This window comes from Bos indicus, chromosome 12 (genome assembly GCF_029378745.1).
Source record: "Bos indicus isolate NIAB-ARS_2022 breed Sahiwal x Tharparkar chromosome 12, NIAB-ARS_B.indTharparkar_mat_pri_1.0, whole genome shotgun sequence".
NCBI classification, from domain to species: Eukaryota; Metazoa; Chordata; class Mammalia; order Artiodactyla; family Bovidae; genus Bos; species Bos indicus.
This window is the reverse complement of record NC_091771.1, coordinates 23959768-23977860: the sequence shown is the minus strand read 5'-3', so window position 1 is coordinate 23977860 and position 18093 is coordinate 23959768. Positions and strand designations below refer to the sequence as shown.

At 38.7% G+C, this 18093-nt stretch overlaps 1 protein-coding gene across 4 annotated transcripts in view; it reads right to left on the bottom strand.

Annotated features, from left to right (window-relative positions):
- TRPC4 (transient receptor potential cation channel subfamily C member 4) overlaps positions 1–18093 on the bottom strand; it is a 207144-nt gene that overhangs the window by 56279 nt on the left and 132772 nt on the right. For 3 of the 4 annotated variants that reach the window (XM_070800170.1, XM_019971370.2, XM_070800169.1), the window contains one exon: positions 1645–1981. In XM_070800170.1, the coding sequence (XP_070656271.1) occupies positions 1645–1981 (337 nt within the window). Of the gene's footprint in view, positions 1–1644; positions 1982–18093 lie in introns of those variants that run through there. The other variant, XM_070800171.1, reaches the window with a different exon arrangement.

The following is an 18093-nucleotide window of genomic DNA, read 5'->3' as shown; positions in this document are numbered from 1 at the left end:
TATTCTGTGTTTCACTTGGGACACCAGGATTTTTAGACATTCAATATATTACACACAGTGGGAAATTTAACCTCTAGAAGCTTCCCTGCAAATTGTTCCTAAGAAATTTTCTATGAAGGAAACTCAATGAAGAACATATTCCTACTGTGAGATATTTAATTTAAATGGATACAGGGAGGGTCATTTTATACTTAATATCAGTTACTGTGTCAAAATTATTTTTATTCAAAAATACATTTACAGACTAAACCTTCCTTCTAACTTGAGCAAGATCAAACATTATTTCAGATTAAGGCGAATGTACTTAATTTTAAAGTTCACTTTAGAAGGGTTTTTTTATTAGTAATATTTGTAAAACATCAAATCTTGTTCCTAAGAACTTTTGTTATTGTTAGTACTTACAGTATTTGTAACCTTTAAAAGGCATATCTATCTTGACTCAGACACTTTTTTCCCCTGCCTTTTCCTCATTTTACAGTCTCTCCAGCTATTTTGACAGCTGACCCAAACTGATCTTCTGAGATAGTGAATCATTAAATTTGTCACATATTTTCTAATTACTAGTGCTGACATGGATATGCTACCAGAGAGGTTTAAAATGATGAGCTAAACTGACAAAATGCAATTTCTCAGCAAAACACAGTAGGAGAAGGAAGAATAATTAAAATTAAAATTTTAACCATGGCTACCATAACAGGAGGAAAGGGAAACAAGGTTTTTGTTTTTGAAGTTTTCTACCTTACCATGATTTGTTGCAGATCCAAAACCAATTTCTTTCTTTTGGAAAGAACAGAGATAGGAAGATGTCCTATTGTTTAATTTCCTATTATTCTGATTTACTATGTAGTTTCAAAGATAAACTTAAAGGGGTAGATTTTTTTTAATGGTTATGGTTCCTTTATGTACAGTTCACACTAATTCTTCAGAGTGATTTGTACTTTTAGAAGGTGTATTTGTTAAGAGGGCTTCCCAGGTGGCTCAGCAGTAAAGAATCTACCTGCCAATGCAGGAGACTCAGGTTCAATCCCTGGGTCAGGAAGATCCCCTGGAGAAGGAAATGGCAACCCACTCCAGTATTCTTGCCTGGGAAATCCCATGGACAGAGGAACCTGGTAGGCTACAATCCATGGGGTCACAAAAGAGCTGGACACGACTTTCTGACTCAACAGCAACAACAAATTTGTTAAGAAAATTAAAACATTAAAATGATTATTTAATGAGACATTTTGAAAGTCTTTAGAAGACTCCCTTCTCCAGGGGATCTTCTCAACCCAGGGACTGAACCCAGGTCTCCCACATTGCAGGCGGATTCTTTACCATCTGAGCCACCAGAAGACAAACATCTCCCCCCCCCAAAAAATCTCCAAAACAACCCAGAGAATCAGCCACTTCAGGTCTCATAATTATTAAAATCTATAATTCTCAAACCTAAAGTTATGTTTCATAGGTGGCATTTGGAGACAGGCCCATCACAGCTTGTGAAATCTTCATTTAGCTTTGGGGATTAGACCTTGGCGCTACAATGGTTGGAACCTGTTTTAAACATTCCCGTGTCCCCAACTATAATGAATATTCTTTTCTGAGCAACACAATTCTATGGTAGCAACACGTTTGCATTATAGTTTTCTATAGTATCACATTTACCCAGGACCCACGGTAATATCATCCACTCGACGATGGTTGGTGGTGGACCTTGCCTGTTCAAGTCTGACCTGTCGATGTGCTGAGAGGCAAGCAGGAGCAGGAACAGAAAAGTCAAATAGGACGCTGTGTGGCAGATGAACTTGATAAATGGCTTTCGGATGAAGAGTCCGAGGGGGCTTTTGGGAGCTATAAGGTAGCACACAGAGAAGACGGGGAAAAGGAGTCCTACTATGAAACACGTCACCATCTTCACGGCCCAGTGTCGTCTCCTCCAGCCGGGAAACTCGTCGTACCAGCGAGACGCCAGCAGTTGTTGACAGTTGGGCTGAGCCACGAACTACAGGGAAAAGGAAAGGAAAAAGGGAGAGTCCGGGTTAGGGGCAGGGCTCCAACCCACTGGGAGGAAACCAGTCAAGTCACCAGGTCTGTTCTAAACAATTGTATACTTACACCATCATAAAGGGCTTTAAGCCATTCTGTGGACAAAGTTCACTTACTGAAAATTTGATACCCAAGGCCAAGTGCTGTGTGCTTAGCCAGACACCACAGGGGTCAAAATACTATGGCTACATCTCAGGAAGTAAAAATACAGCCGAGGACTAAAAACATCCATAGGATAACCAAACAAAACTGTGTATAAAGATGCCTATGTAAGAATTGTCATATATATATGACATAAAGTAAAAAATGTTATTTAGTGGTTATCTCTTGCTTTGGTGATTATTTTCTGGTTATGACTTTATACTTTTTCCCCCCATTTTTACACTTGGTGCATTTTCAGTATTTTCTATAATGAACACTACTGTCATATCAGAAAAAGTGAATATACTTGTAATTAGGTTGAGGCAATAAGAAAATCATATAGGAAAGCATATTAGATGACCAGGATGTAAATCATCATAGCTGAATTGGGAGGAAATTAAGCAAACACCTGACCTAAGTACAATCAATTACCACACACAAAACATTCCCCAAACATGACATCGTTTTTATCCTGCCAACATGTTTTTACATAGATCTCACTCTATTTTAATGATGAATAGAGGGGGTTATAAGAGGTCTGAAAATGTATTCAAGAAGGTTACATATGTATTAATAGTAAATGATGAAATGTGCAGGATCTCTTTTTCTGCACACTATCTTTCTCATTGAGACTGACAGCTAAGCATTATATAAATTCAGAGGAAATTTTTTCTTCCAGAAATTCTTTCCAGTGGTCTATGGCAAAATTTGTATAAGCAGAGAAGAAAGGGGAAGGCAAGGCATGGTGGGAGAAAGAGCAGAGATGCTTGTGAGAAAGTGTTCAGCATGTTTAAAGGATGCTCTGTGGGCACTCCCTATGGACAGTAGCTTGCCAGGCTCCTCTGTCCATGGGATTCTCCAGGCAAGAATATTGGAGTGGGTTGCCATGCCCTCCTCCAAGGATCTTCCCAACCCAGGAATCTAACCCCTGTCTCTTATGCATCCTGCATTGACAGGTGGGCTCTTTACCCCTAGCACCACCTGGGAAGTCCACTCTGGATGGTAGTAAAAGCTTTAGTTCCTTGCAAGTGACTCAAGAAAGTTCTGTTGGAATAAAAAATTAGACACACCCTAGAAGCAAAGTGAACACCTGACCCTTTCATAGGACTCTCCTCCTCCCCAATGTTTCTTACTTTCCTTCTTCACTCTTGGACTTTATTCATCTCCTTTAGGAGAACTTTACTTGACCCTGACTTACTCTTCTCTAATGGCAAGCAAGTAAACAGCCATTAGATACTCAGAAAGTGGCTTGATGATCATAAACCAAAAGCTGTTTGAAAGTGAGAGATAGGCTGACTGATTCAGTAGTTGAGATGTGCAATATAGGCTGGATGCGAAATGAGTTCTCATGCAATTGTTTCTCTTCATTTTTTTCTTAGATATAGGGTTTATCAAAGTATATAGTGGGTAAAGCAACATATATATAAATTGAATTAAATATATAATAATACATTCAGCAAATACAGCGGAAAAAAAATAAAAGTGCATTTCTTCAAGACTGAGATGCTAGGACTCTTTTCACTATTTTGTAAGCTTCAAGCTCCATAATTAGTAAAGTTAAATGTTATAATCCAAAAATAACTTCTGTTAACCCATGAAATAGCTGGCTTAAAAACTAAGATCATGGCATCCAGTCCCATCACTTCATGGCAAACAGAGGGAGAAGTGATTTTATTTTCTTGGGCTCCAAAATGACGGCAGCCAGTAACTGAAGCCATGAAATTAAAAGATGCTTGCTCCTTGGGAAAAAAGCTATGACAAACCTAGACAGCATGTTAAAAAATAGAGACATTACTTTGTTGAAAAAGTTTCATATAGCCAAACTATGATTTTTCCAGTAGTTATATATGGATATGAGAGTTGGACCATAAAGAAGGCTGAACGTGGAAGAATTGATGTTTTTTAACTGTGGTGTTGGAGAAGACTCTTGAGAGTCCCTTGGACTGCAAGGAGATCCAACCAGTCCATTCTGAAGATCAGCCCTGGGATTTCTTTGGAAGGATTGACGCTAAAGCTGAAACTCCAGTACTTTGGCCACCTCATGCGAAGAGTTGACTCATTGGAAAAGACTCTGATGCTGGGAAAGATTGAAGGCAAAAGGAGAAGGGGGTGGCAGAGGGTGAGATGATTAGATAATATCACTGACTCAATGGACATGGATTATAGCAAGCTCCGGGAGATGGTGAAGGACAGAGGAACCTGGCGTGCTGCAGTCCATGGGGTTGAAGAGTCGGACACGACTTAGTGACTGAACAACAACACATTCCTTGTTGATTATTTGGATCAAAGTCAAGTGTTTGAAAGTCAAATAGGGCTTTACTTGAATATCTGCAGAGGACTGGCAAACAGAGATATAGGTCATTAACAAGTATCACTTTGGGTTAGTTTCCCTTCCCCCACCCCCAATACACACACATAATCCTTCATGTCAGCGTTTTATAAGCAAAGCATAGTCTACCAACTATTTTCTCATATAAACTATTTTCTACAGTGTTCTTCATTAGAATTTAACACAGTTGAAAAACCATGATAGAAGGGAGTTAGTGAAACCTATGGAAAAATGAAAGATATAATGAACAGTTGCTATCACCTCATTAATTCTCAGAAATTGAAGGAACACATAAGGGATTAAGCATGAACAACACATGTCATACAGGCAGAAAAAGTAAAAGAAAGATATGTACTTTGTTCAACAGGGTCTGGTTAATTCTAGGACTCACATACTCTTCCCTTTTTGGCCCAAATTTCATTAGAACATGAGACACCCCAGGGCAATTGAGCAAAATAACTTTATTGGGAGCACTTAAGGTTTGCTTGGATAAATACTTCATTGCCTAATACATAAAAACAGACCGTGTTAAATTACCTAGAAAACGCAAATCATTTAATTTTTTAAAGAACACCTGTCATTGTCAGGCGCTGGGTTAGCCTTAATCTTTACTAGTGCTTCTTCTTAAAAGATCTGTTTCTTTAATTATTGGAAAGTACACATCTGTGCTTAGTAAATGAATAGTGTGCTCAGTTTTTTACTAAACACCGACGCAGTGAGGTTTACAGAGAGGTAAAGAACAGAGGACAATATAAGAAGAGTAGGAGTGAGTGTGTGTAATCCACGTTTCATCCAAGATGTGGATGTCATTTGGCTACAAATTTGTTCTAATTTTAGGATTGAAACAACCACAGAAGTATTCCTAAGAATCTCTGTAAATCTGAATATTCTCATAATGATCTGACACCCTCTTTCTTCTACACTTGTTTGTTGCATGTCTACACTAGGATTTTCCAAATTACACCCCACTTATTAATAGACTTTTCCATGAAAAATGTTACCAATGTAAATATTAAGAGAATTAAAATTTTATATCACAAAAATTTTCACTGTATTTAATTGCTAAGTGGATTGAAAGATATCATTTATCTCACGTGTCCCCATATCCCTTTCTTCCTTCTTTCCTTATGTTTTTTGCTTCCTTCCCAGATGCTTCCCTCTTTGCACTTTTTCTTCGTCCCCTCCTTCCTGTCTTTCTCTCTTTTTCCCCATCCCCTTGTCTCTTGGTTTCCTTGGGTTATTTGAGACTACTCAGCTTTACGGCCCAAGTGGCGCTAGTGGTAAAGAACCTGCCTGTCAGTGCAGGAGACATAATAGACCAGGGTTCAATCCCTGGGTGGCGAAGATCCCCTGGAGGAGGGCACAACAACCCACCCCAGTATTCTTGCCTGGGAAATCCCAGGGACAGAGGACTCTGGTGGGCTTTGGTCCAAAGGGTCACAAAGAGTCAGATATAACTGAAGTGACTTATCATCACAGCACTACGCCAACCCACTTGAAGGACACTCTCAGAGGTGGCCACTCCATCCCTGTGACACCTGCCATTGGTCCAGTCCAGCAAAGCCTCCCCAGGCGGACCCTCGCATTGCCTGCCGGGAGTGTACAGATCCTCCGCCTCTACTCCATCTCTCTACTGCACAGGGAGTAATGGGAACCAACATCGCAGCACCGTCCCGGGGCTGGGGGTGGTAGGGTATTTTCAAAACCCACAATGTTACAACCCTTTCTCACTCTACAGTTGTTGGCCAAGTCTTAAGCAATTCTATCACGTTAAAATTCATATTAAAACATGATAGATATTCAAATTCATATTTGTGCCATGAATTTATAAAAGACACACTAAAAAAGAAAATATCTCCTATCCCTCTCTTGCTATAACTTAAAAAGCAAGTTAAAAAAACCCCTAATCTCATGATTTTTTATAAAATTGTTGAATCATGGTATTTTAAATATTGAAGAAACTGTGAAGATTACTGAATCTTACCTTATTTTTACAAATAAAGTGAATCCCAGTATCAATGATTTAACAACAACTCTACAAGGGACTTCCTTGTCGGTCCAGTGGTTAAGACTCTGCACTTCCACTGCAACGAGCAGAGGTTCCATCCCTGGTCAGGGAACTAAGATCCCACGTGATGCAAGGCACAGTGCATCCCACTCCCCCCAAAATAGCCTGTGGCTAAAAGAATAAAAACAACTACTCAAAATACTAAAACACCACAAGCCAAAAAGAAAACAAACGAAAAATGATGAGAGAAAGAAGACAAAGCTTCACAGACAAACACACAGAAACCCAAACAACCAAGAAATCTCACTATTATTGGAGAGAAATTAAAATATTAATTGAGTATGGACAAAATAAATAGAAACAAATTCAAAAATTAATAGAGCTCTGATAATTAAAATAACTATGCATCAGATTTGCTATTTATTTTTTCTTCATCTTTTTGGTTTTTCCACATATTTTTTAATTTTAAAATATTGTGTCCAAAGTTCAGACACTGACCCAATTCTCCTAACAAGCAAAATCTAGATTCTGGAAACAACCAATCTGACAGCTTAATGCATCTTAACTCAGTCAGGTAGCTACATGGGAGTTTCAACTGGCTGTTGGACAATTATAAAGAGAGTTGAAACTTTGAGGTTGAATGAATTACAGCAATTTATGTAAGGACTTAAAAGTCTCACAGATTCATATACATGCCAGTTTCCCCTGGGTCTTACAATTTATTTCTTAGAATTTCACAAATAATCTATATCCTTTGGAGTTTTATTTCCTCCATGGAGAGGAATGTTTTATTTCTTCTGCCCAGGAATATTTTTTGACAACTCATTTTGTAAAGTTGATAACAAGGCTTAAGAATGCTTTGTAGGCAGAAAGCTTCAGGAAATTATTTTCTCTATAGTTGAAAACCCTTTCTTTCTTTTACTTCTGGCCTTTATTCCCTTCATAACTGCCGAGGACCCTTAACTGTCTGAGTATTTCTCTTTTTCTAGAGATAGCTTGAGTTGTGTTCCTAATTAAAAGAATTCTCCAGTCTCCCCAAGCATGCTCATAACTAATCACCCTCCTACTTCATTATTTAAAGCATCCTTTTCACCTGGTTCTCCCTAGTTTGAGTCAACCATATTATGCATCATCTATGAGTTGGACATTGGCTAGACAAGTGGGAGAGGACCAAGATCTTTAAGAACCAGATACATCTGTCTTCTAGGATCTCAAAATATGATGGGGACTGACCATGTGACTGGGTAACTTAATACATATGACTTGTGAGAAAAGAGATTGAATGCATAGGAGGAATTATGTCTAACATGAAATAGGGGAAATTGAAGAACAGAGGTAGAATTGATTAGTCAAGCCTGAGATACTAGGTAGAATTTAGGGGAGCAGTTTTCAAAAGATTTATTAAAAATGCAATAGTGCATGGGTTAAAGTCAGGTGGTGTCATCTTTTTCTCTTGTACCACTGTGGCTACAGATTTAACTTCATTTACAGATGACCTGCATCCATGAAATTAAAAGATGCTTGCTCCTTGAAAAAAATGTTATGACCAACCTAGACAATATACTAAAAAGCAGAGACATTACTTTGCCAACAAAGGTCCATCTAGTCAAAGCTTTTGTTTTTTCAGTAGTCATGTATGGATGTGAGAGCTGGACTATAAAGAAAGCTGAGCACTGAAGGACTGATGTTTTTGAATTGTGGTGTTGGAGAAGACTCTTGAGAGTCCCTTGGACTACAAGGAGATCCAGGCAGTCCATCCTAAAGGAAATCAGTCCTGAATATTCATTGGAAGGATGATGCTGAAGCTGAAACTCCAATACTCTGGCCACCTGATACAAAGAACTGACTCATTAGAAAAGACCCTGATGCTGGGAAAGATTGAAGGCAGGAAGAGAAGGGGACGACAGAGGATGAGATGGTTGGATGGCATGAGTTTGAGTAAACTCCGGGAGTTTGTGATGGACAGGGAAGCCTCGTGTGCTGCAGTCCATGGGGTGGCAAAGAGTCGGATATGACTGAGTGACTGAACTAAACTGAACAGATGACCCCAAAAATCTACTTTTGAGCTCTTCATGAATGTGAAGCTCAAGTCAAGAGGCCCTCCTTGTTCCTTGATATAATCTGACATCTAGTTTCTAATAATCTGAAGTTCGGTGATAAGTCTTTGTTTTCCTGATCCAGATGTTTCATAATTTGATTCATATGTTACATGAATGATAAAAATTAAATAAACTATTTAGGTTGAGTTGAGAGAGCAGAAGAGTAAGATGGAAAGATGTGAAAGAAAGATTGTTTTGCAGATTGGCTGTGTTTCCTTGGAGGTAACCTGGTTGGACTAACTCCAGGATACTATGCAAGGTTTAAAAAGCATCAAAGAAACAAAATAGTAGTTGCATAAAGTAGGGCAGTGAATTTTGATAGGCACAGCTTGGGGGGTGGATAATTTTAGTTCAGGTTTAGAGAATATCATGTTAAAAACTAGAGGATGGAGATAAGTATGTTCAGATGAGCAACTTCATGTTTTAGAAGGTTATATTCAATGATGAATATGCTAGAGATGGTGTAGAAAAGGATATTTCAGCCATAGTTTAGGATACAGACAAAAATGTTTACTGAAGCAATTTCTCCAGTCTAGGTCCTTGCTGCTCAGTGGAGGCTGAGGACAGTAAAACGAGAGATGACTGTACAATCACTTATAGTCTTATACACAAATATATGATATTTATTCACTTTCATTGTATTACAGAGTATTGCAATTATGCCAATTTTTATATGTGCTCATATTATATAAACTAAGTTTAATGAATGACAAAATAAGACCTTTAAAAAAAGATTTCTATACAAAACTTATACTCACAAGATCATAATTAAAGCATGCATGCAGGCAGGCTGTTGCTTTGGTTGTGTCCAGCTCTTTGTGATCCTATGAACCCTAGCCCACCAGGCTCCTCTATCCATGGGATTCTCCAGGCAAGAATACTGGAGTGGGTTGCCCTGTCCTCCTCCAGGGGATCTTCCCAACCATGGATTGAACCCACGTCTCTTACGTCTCCTGTATTGGCAGGTGGGTTCTTTACCACTAGGGCCATCTGGGAAGTCCCTAATTCAAGCACAGGGAATGCCAATAAAATAACTAGTTGACTAATTGAATTTTTATCAGCTTCATTAAAAAAAATAAAAAAGTCAATGAAGACTTAATTATATCTGAGAAGACATTGGCTAAGAAGCCTGAGATTAGTCAAGAAGACTGATAAACTTCAAGCTGTATCCCCCACAGGACACTGGTCAACAACCTCCTGGCTCTGTCAAGTTCAAAAAAATCTCTCCAGTCATCAAATCGCCTGATAACTTGCTTTGCACATGCATGTCAAATTCAGGTTTGCAGATTGGAATTCAGTGACTAACTCAGAACATTATTCCTAGGGCACCACTTCTGATGTCTACATATCCAGAAGGGAAGATGACAATGACACTCCATCTGACAGTGCTGGTGAGGCGGGGGCAGGATTGAACTTCTTAAATCATTTCTGGGCTGAAATTCAAAATTGGTTTGGCAACTGAGCTGGGCTGATGAGTGGGCAATAGCGGGAAGATGAAAATGCAGAGACAAAGGAAATAAGGTGGGAGGTGATAAACCCAACATTGAGTACATTAAATTATTGAACTTGACAAACAAACAAAATGAGGTTTTGGTAGTGGGAAGGCAGAATCAATAGATATTGTTAGTTCTCTGGAAATCACAAAGGGTAGAGGTCAGTAGAAATTCCACCTCTATTCACCGACAACCTCGTGAGGATGCCCATGAAGAACTGTTTTAAGCTATCTTGGAAAACAGAAGAAAAACTACCAGTCATTTCTAGCTGGCTACCTAGATGTTTTCATAAAAATGAAGAGAGATGTGGAGGCAAAAAATTATACAGTTATGAAGGGACCACCATTGGCCTGTTGAATCATGTAGGTGAATCATAGGTGAGAATGGTCGAATGGAAAACAAAAGAAAGTTACGTCCTGATCTTGGCCAGCTGTCAAGGGGCTGGTTTTCCACTCTGATGAGCCACTGACAGTTTCTTCACAGATGAACAGCAGCTCAGAAAGAGTAGTCCCTTCTTAGTCTCCTGGAGACTAAACTGTTAGCTTATTGGGGACTAAACTGTGTTCTATTATCTTCCAAGAATCCAGGAGGGAAAAAAGTGACTTGATGGGAAGGAGAACTATTTGTTCTTTCGACACAAAAGGCTATAGTCACTCTTCTTTTCCCTTTTCTATCCCTTTCCACATAATTTCAAGACCAGCTATTTCTTAGGGAAAAAAAAAAGACTAACCATGATACGTGTTGATAGAAATTTGGAGAAAATGGAGCTCTCATATGTTGGCCATCAAAATATAAATGGTCAACCACTTTGGAAAACAGTTTGGAAAACAGGTTATTAAAAAATAAAAAATATACATTTACCATACAATGGGTTTATTTCAATACCAGGCATTTCTCCAAGAGAAAGGAAGACGTATGGCCACACAAATACTAGCGCTCAAGTGTCACAGTAGCTTTGTTTTTTAATAGCCCCAAACAGGAATAATTCAAGTTTCCATCAACCAGTGGATGGATAAACAAAATGTGGTATATCCAGGCTGTAATGTACAATGTGATAAATATAATTCATATGGCTGTATGTCATATATGAACGAACAATGGTAAGAGGTAACTCCTAAGAGTTCTTATCACAAAAATCTTTTCTATTTCTTAACTTTGTATCTATTTAAGATGACAGATGTTCCCTAAACTAACTGTGAGCATCATTTCATGGTGTATGTAAGTCAAACCATTATGCCATAAGAGCTTCCCAGGTGACTCAGTGGTAAAGAATCCACCTGACAATGCAGGAGGTGCAAGGGACGTGGGTTTGAGCCCTGAGTTGAGAAGATTCCCCTGGAGTAGGAAATGGGACCCATTCCAGTATTCTTGCCTGGAAAATTCCATGGACAGAGGAGCCTGGTGGGCTCCATACAGTTCATGAGGTCGCAAAGAGTCAGACACGATAGCATGCATGCTTCGCGCTACCTTCATGAGATGTTATCATAACATCAGATATCATTATTTCAGGCTTACACTAGGAAAAAAAAAGTTGTATTTACTTTTGGCTAAAACCTATTAACTTTTGAGTTCTTTCTCCATCTAAACTATGTACCATTCTCCTGAGATGACGGGCTTTGCAAAATGCAAATTGAACTGTGTCTCTTTCTCTATTAAAAGTCTATACTGTCATTTCACAGTCTCCAGGAAAATGTCTCAGGTTCATATAAAGCCTGCCAGGCCCTGAGCTCCTTTGCCATAAGGCTACTTTCCTCCATTCTTGCATATTTATACTGTAGGCACACATTCAAACTCTTCAGAGTGCTCTGATCATGTCTGTACCTTTTTTCCTGTTTTAGTAGCAATATATGCTGATATTTTGCCTAATATTACCCATGTCCTATTTCTTCACAGTGAATTCCTCGTGGGTCTTCCAGCTCAGCTTCTATTCACCTGATCATTCTTAGAGTCAACTCTTCTTTTTCTCAGTACTCACATTGTTCCTTGAGCATACACTTACAATCGCACTTACTCCTCTTATCTCCTGCATTTTAATTACGGGCTGCAGTGAGCTACTTGAGAAGGGTCTGTCATTTTTCATCACTTGATCCTTCGTACCAGTGCCTGGTCCCACAATGTCAATGAACATTTACTCAATTGAATTAAATGCTGAACATAGCTCAGGACTTATGAGTCCATTTAATTAGGCACTAACCACTCATGTAAGTTCCACGGCAAAGCCTGGTTGAAATCATTAGCCTCAATATTAAGAAGGGCACTGTATATTCTTATGCTTCTTTCCAGAAATTACAAAATTAGCTGCTTATCTTTCTTCTGAATATAACATTAATTAGTCCAGGCTGCTCCCTAGGAGATCCATGGTGCTGCTTGAATATAGGATAAGAAAATGCTTTGGTCTAGGTTACATGTCAGTGCTTAGCAGCCATTGAAAATCAAATTTTTCTTGGAAAATATATCTTTACAAGGAGTAGAGAGGCAGAATATTTCAAGAAGTTTCCAAGGAAATATATTTCAGAGAAATATAATTCAATTCCATGAGTTCAATGAAAGAGAGACAAAAACTTGAAGTGGTGAATGTAGTCTTCAGGGTACTGATCTTCTTAATATTGCTTTAAAAAAGATAATATGTGAAACTAATCACCAGTCCAGGTTCAATGCATGATACAAGGTGCTTGGGGCTGGTGCACTGGGATGACCCAGAGGGATGGTATGGGGAGGGAGGTGGGAGGGGGGTTCACGATGGGGAACACGTGTACACCTGTGGTGGATTCACTTTGATGCATGGCAAAACCAATACAATAAAGTAATTAGCCTCCAATTAAAATAAATAAATTTATATTAAAAATAAAAAAGATAATAATGATATTCTTTTCTATACCTTGCTCTTTTGTGTAATCAGAACTATGCATGTCTGATGAAAATTGTAAAGAAAAAAGACAAACCAACCTCAACAAACTCATTTCCTTAACTACAAAGCTATGCATGATGTCCAAACATTGGGAAGAAATGGCAACATTGGACTTTTATGCAAGAAAATATTGATGTTAAAAATGCATATGTACAAACTACAAAGTTTTAAGAATCATTTTAATCTCTATACAGAGGATGTTTATTCTTCACTACTCATACAGAACTGAAGCACTTTAAAAGTAGATTCAAAGTTTTATTCTCCTATCATGAACATTTACCACAACATATAGGACAGATTAAAGCAAATTTCATATTTTGACTTGGAACTCTCAGAACCTACTATCATTCTGTTCCCAGAAGTAAATATATCCCCAAATTTCATTGCATCAGTTGTAAGCTTTCGTAATACAATCTGTTTGTAAATTGGGGATTGTCTCTAAAAGATTTTCAGTAGTTATCTTTAACTATCACAAGATGTGAACGTTTCCTATGCCAGAACCAGTATCCATTCCAACCTCCCCTCACCGACCCACCCCACCTCCGATGCTGCCACAGTACAATTCAGGTGGTCCTATGGACGGTCATCCTACAACTCCTAGTCCGTCTGCTAACGTGGGGATGTCCAAAATTGCACATCTACTTTCCCAGCAGCAGAACCAAGACTGTCCCTCTAGTTTTTTTTATATTTATGTGTGTGTTTGTGTGTGTGTTAAGTCGCTTCAGTTTTGTCTCTTTGAGACCCTATGGACTGTAACCTACCAGGCTCCTCTGTCCAGGGAATTCTCCAGGCAACAATACTGGAGTGGGTTGCCATTTCCTCTTCCAGGGGATCTTGCCAACCCAGGGACCAAACTCTAGTTGTCTTCTGTCTCCTGCATTGGCAGGTGGGTTCTTTACCACTAGTGCCTCCTGGGAAGCTCTATATATTCATACTTATATCTAACTAGCAAGGGTCTGTTTATGAGATGAAAAGAATTCATACACAATGATAGCTAATTGGATTCGCCTTAATCTTTCATTTGCATTTTAGTTCAGTTCAGTTGCTCAGTCATGTCCAACTCTTTGTGACCCCATGAATTGCAGCACGCCAGGCCTCGCTGTCCATCACCAACTCCCGGAGTGCACCCAAACTCATGTCCATTGAGTCGGTGATGAGATCCAGCCATCTCATCCTCTGTCGTCCCCTTCTCCTCCTGCCCCCAATCCCTCCCAGCATCAGAGTCTTTTCCAATGAGTCAGCTCTTCGCATGAGGTAGCCAAAAGTACTGGAGTTTCAGCTTTAGCATCATTCCTTCCAAAGAAATCCCAGGGCTGATCTCCTTCAGAATGGACTGGTTGGATCTCCTAGCAGTTCAAGGGACTCTCAAGAGTCTTCTCCAACACCACAGTTCAAAAGCAGCAATTCTTTGGTGCTCAACTTTCTTCACAGTCCAACTTTCACATCCATACATGACCACTGGAAAAACCATAGCCTTCACTAGATGGACCTTTGTTGGCAAAGTAATGTCTCTGCTTTTGAATATGCTATCTAGGTTGGTCATAACTTTCCTTCCAAGGAGTAAGCGTCTTTTAATTTCATGGCTGCAATCACCATCTGCAGTGATTTTGGAGCCCCCCAAAATAAAGTCTGACACTGTTTCCACTGTTTCCCCATCTATTTCCCATGAAGTGATGGGACCAGATGCCATGATATTTGCACTTAGGAAATGACAAAAGATAGCGAATGACAGAGATTCGTGTCTCAGAACTGAAGGAACGGTGCCTTTCCACCCTGGGTTCTTCCCACCATGCCGTCTGTGTCCGAGTTTCCTGGTCTAGACTGACTCTGGGAGAAGGAAGGGCGAGCAGTCAGAATGTTTCCAACCTTCAGTACTTGAGTCCTCTCTATCTTATAACAGTGATTACTTGAGAATTTTCCATACTTGTTAGTAAATAGAGTTACAGTCTTGGCAATAATAAACATGATGATAACTATACCAAATGCCTCATTTTTGTACCTAGACTTTTCAGTGGAAATAAATGAAAGCTATGAGTACGTTTACAAATGCTCAAGAATTCCTTGTAAAATTCTTCCATAGAGGTGGAAAGTCCATTTGATAGCAAGCAGAACCTATCTGCTTCATATCAACTAGACATATTATTGCCAACTGTGAGAAACTATTTAACCACCTCCAAACATTTATAATGTAATTTTTGGTACATCATACAGATGAGGAAGGTAGTCAAAATATTTACTTATATTTCTGTCAGGATAGTTTTACTTTACTTAAAACACTGTTGAAAGCTGAAAACAGTATGAACTTTTGCTAAATTCAGTAAGACTATGACACCTCTTCCGGACACTTCTGTTAGGCACCTTATTCCTTAATCCCAAAAGAATTCAAATGTCACAATAGAAATTCAAGACAGGAATGTTTTCATACCCATTTCCAGAATTTAAAAACAGTGAGTAAGGTTCTACAAAGCATAATATTTAAATCAAAAGTACTAATATTAGGACCTCATTTATTTAGTTAGTAGAAAGTTAAAGTCCCTCCAAATGACGAAGAAACTCCTTTTTTCTCTCCTTATAAATAAATAGCATCCAAGTAGTCTCAACCTTCTCAGCACACTGAAGATAGGTTTCTCATTTAGCAAAGTGAAAGTGAAAGTTGCTCAGTCGTGTCCAACTCTTTGTGACTCCATGGACTGTAGCTGCCAGGTTATTCTGTTTATGGAATTCTCCAGGCCAGAATACTGGAGTGGGTGGCCTTCCCTTCTCCAGGGGATCCTCCCAACCCAGGGATTGAACCTAGGTCTCCCACATTGCAGGCAGATTCTTTATCAGCTGAGCCACAAGGGAAGCCCAGAAATATTGGAGTGGGTAGCCTATCCCTTCTTCTGCAGATCTTCCTGACCCAAGAATTGAACCGAGGTCTCCTGCACTGCACGTGGATCCTTTACCAACTGAGCTATGAGGAAAGAAGCCTTTATGGCTTAATTTCTTGAGATTGACAGTCTCATTACTTCATCTTTAGCACAATATTCTTAATGCTGTGTAAGTTACAAGTTTGTCCAGAGAAGGAAATGTCCTCTCAACTGGAGTGAAGTCCAAGGCAAAATTTTCTAGTCCAGGACACTGTGGAGGCAGAAAATGCCCAGCAGGGAAACGTGGGGAGTCTCCCTTGAGACAGTTTTTCACAGTGTCACCGCAGTCTTGGCCTCAAAAAGTACCTAGATGTTTAAAGATTGGGAATATTTTTGAGTTGAAGATTTGGAACATTTATTCATTATCTAAGAGGTGACAATATCTGTTCATACTAAATGTCAGAGTCCAGACACTGCCTAACACCCAGATTTGAAGAGAATTCAAAATATCCCAAAGATCTCTCAGTAACATTGGAAAGATGTCAGATAAGTGCCTAAATACAAATTGTCTTATCCTTGTGAAGAGTATATAGTATAAATTAACATTGAAACATAATATTACTGATAATTAATAATCATTATAGAATTACTAAATAAGTGAAGAAGGCAAAACTTTGTGAAGCAACTAGGAAATAAAAAATTACATCCTCTTTCATCATTCACTTTTCCTCCTTTCAGATACACATTCAAGCTCCAGAAATCTCCTGTTTTAAACCTTGCCTCCCCCTCATTCAACCACTCTAATCATCACCCCGTCTTCTTCTCCAGCCAGGTTTTATTTTGAAAAAGTGGTCCAAGGAGCATTCTTCATAATAGTGGATTTTCTGTCTATACTTTTATATCAGCATCAATGACAATACATGATATTATAATTAACTCTATATCAAATAGAAATTGGTATATTTATCTCTGTATACCCCAATGCCAATTTGATACTATTTATTTCTGTATCTACAGAGTGTTTTGCAGAGTTTCTGGTACCAAGAAGATTCTCAAGATGTATTTTTAGAATGAATGAGTAAATCTGTGAATGGCAACAATAGGAAGACTGTGTCTACTGCTTTCAAGATTGCGTCTATTATTTTATGGTTTCCATTGCTGCCATGTAGCATGGAAGGAGAGGCTGAGTCTAAACATGGGCTGAATGCTAAAGAAAAAAGGGCAAATAATATGACGTTCCTTCTAAAGGAAGCCAAAGGTCTATAGCACAGTATATAACTGGTTTTACTATTCTGTTCTAAGAATTAGGAAGAAAATTATTTTCTTAGTAAATAAACATGATCATGATCTATGGAAAAGTAACTACTTACTTTAATTCTGCAACAAATTAATTACTAATTTTTGACTCTTGCTGGATTATGAGATTTCTATTCTCTTGGTTTATGTAAACACTGACATAAAACATTGATCCCCAGCTCACACATTAAGACATGAACATAAGTGGTGATGGTGACTGTGTTTTAATAGGCAATGCTTGAAGGATAAAGTTAACTAAAAAATGCACAAAACTCCTTTTGGCTGCCAGTTGGAGTTTTAGAAGGAGCTTCTTATTTAGGTCTTCCAGATTTTAAGAAAATAAGTTACCGTCCCTACCACAAAAACAAAAAAAAGTAGTTTATAAAATTTTCTTCTCCTTATTTTTCAACTATAGTAGAATTAATTTGATAGTTTTGGTATGGAAATTATTTGTTTAAAATGAAATGGTATGAAAGTTATTTGTTTTCACATAACAGAGAAGGATATGCTTAGAAATATAAATACCAGGTGATTATTTCATAGCCACATAAACCATTCAGTGGATACATTCTGCATATCAATCATGTTATTCATTCCTTCTGTTAGAAAAATCTTTAGCTGATGACTAACGTTCTTTATAGGTCTTGAATTCTGAGGTGTATCTGACACCTGGATCCTACTCCCATTTGGACAAGCTATATTTCAAGTGCTTAACTGCCTCACCTAGTAGGGAGATTGACAACACAGATCTGTGTGCTGTGCTTAGTCACTCAGTCGTGTCTGATTCCTCTCTCAACCCCATGGACTGTAGCCCGCCAGGCTCCTCTGTCCATGGGGATTCTCCAGCAAGAATATTGGAGTAGGTTGCTATGCCCTCCTTCAGGGGATCTTCTCAACCCATGGATCAAACCCAGGTCTCCTGCATTGCAGGCAGATACTTTACCA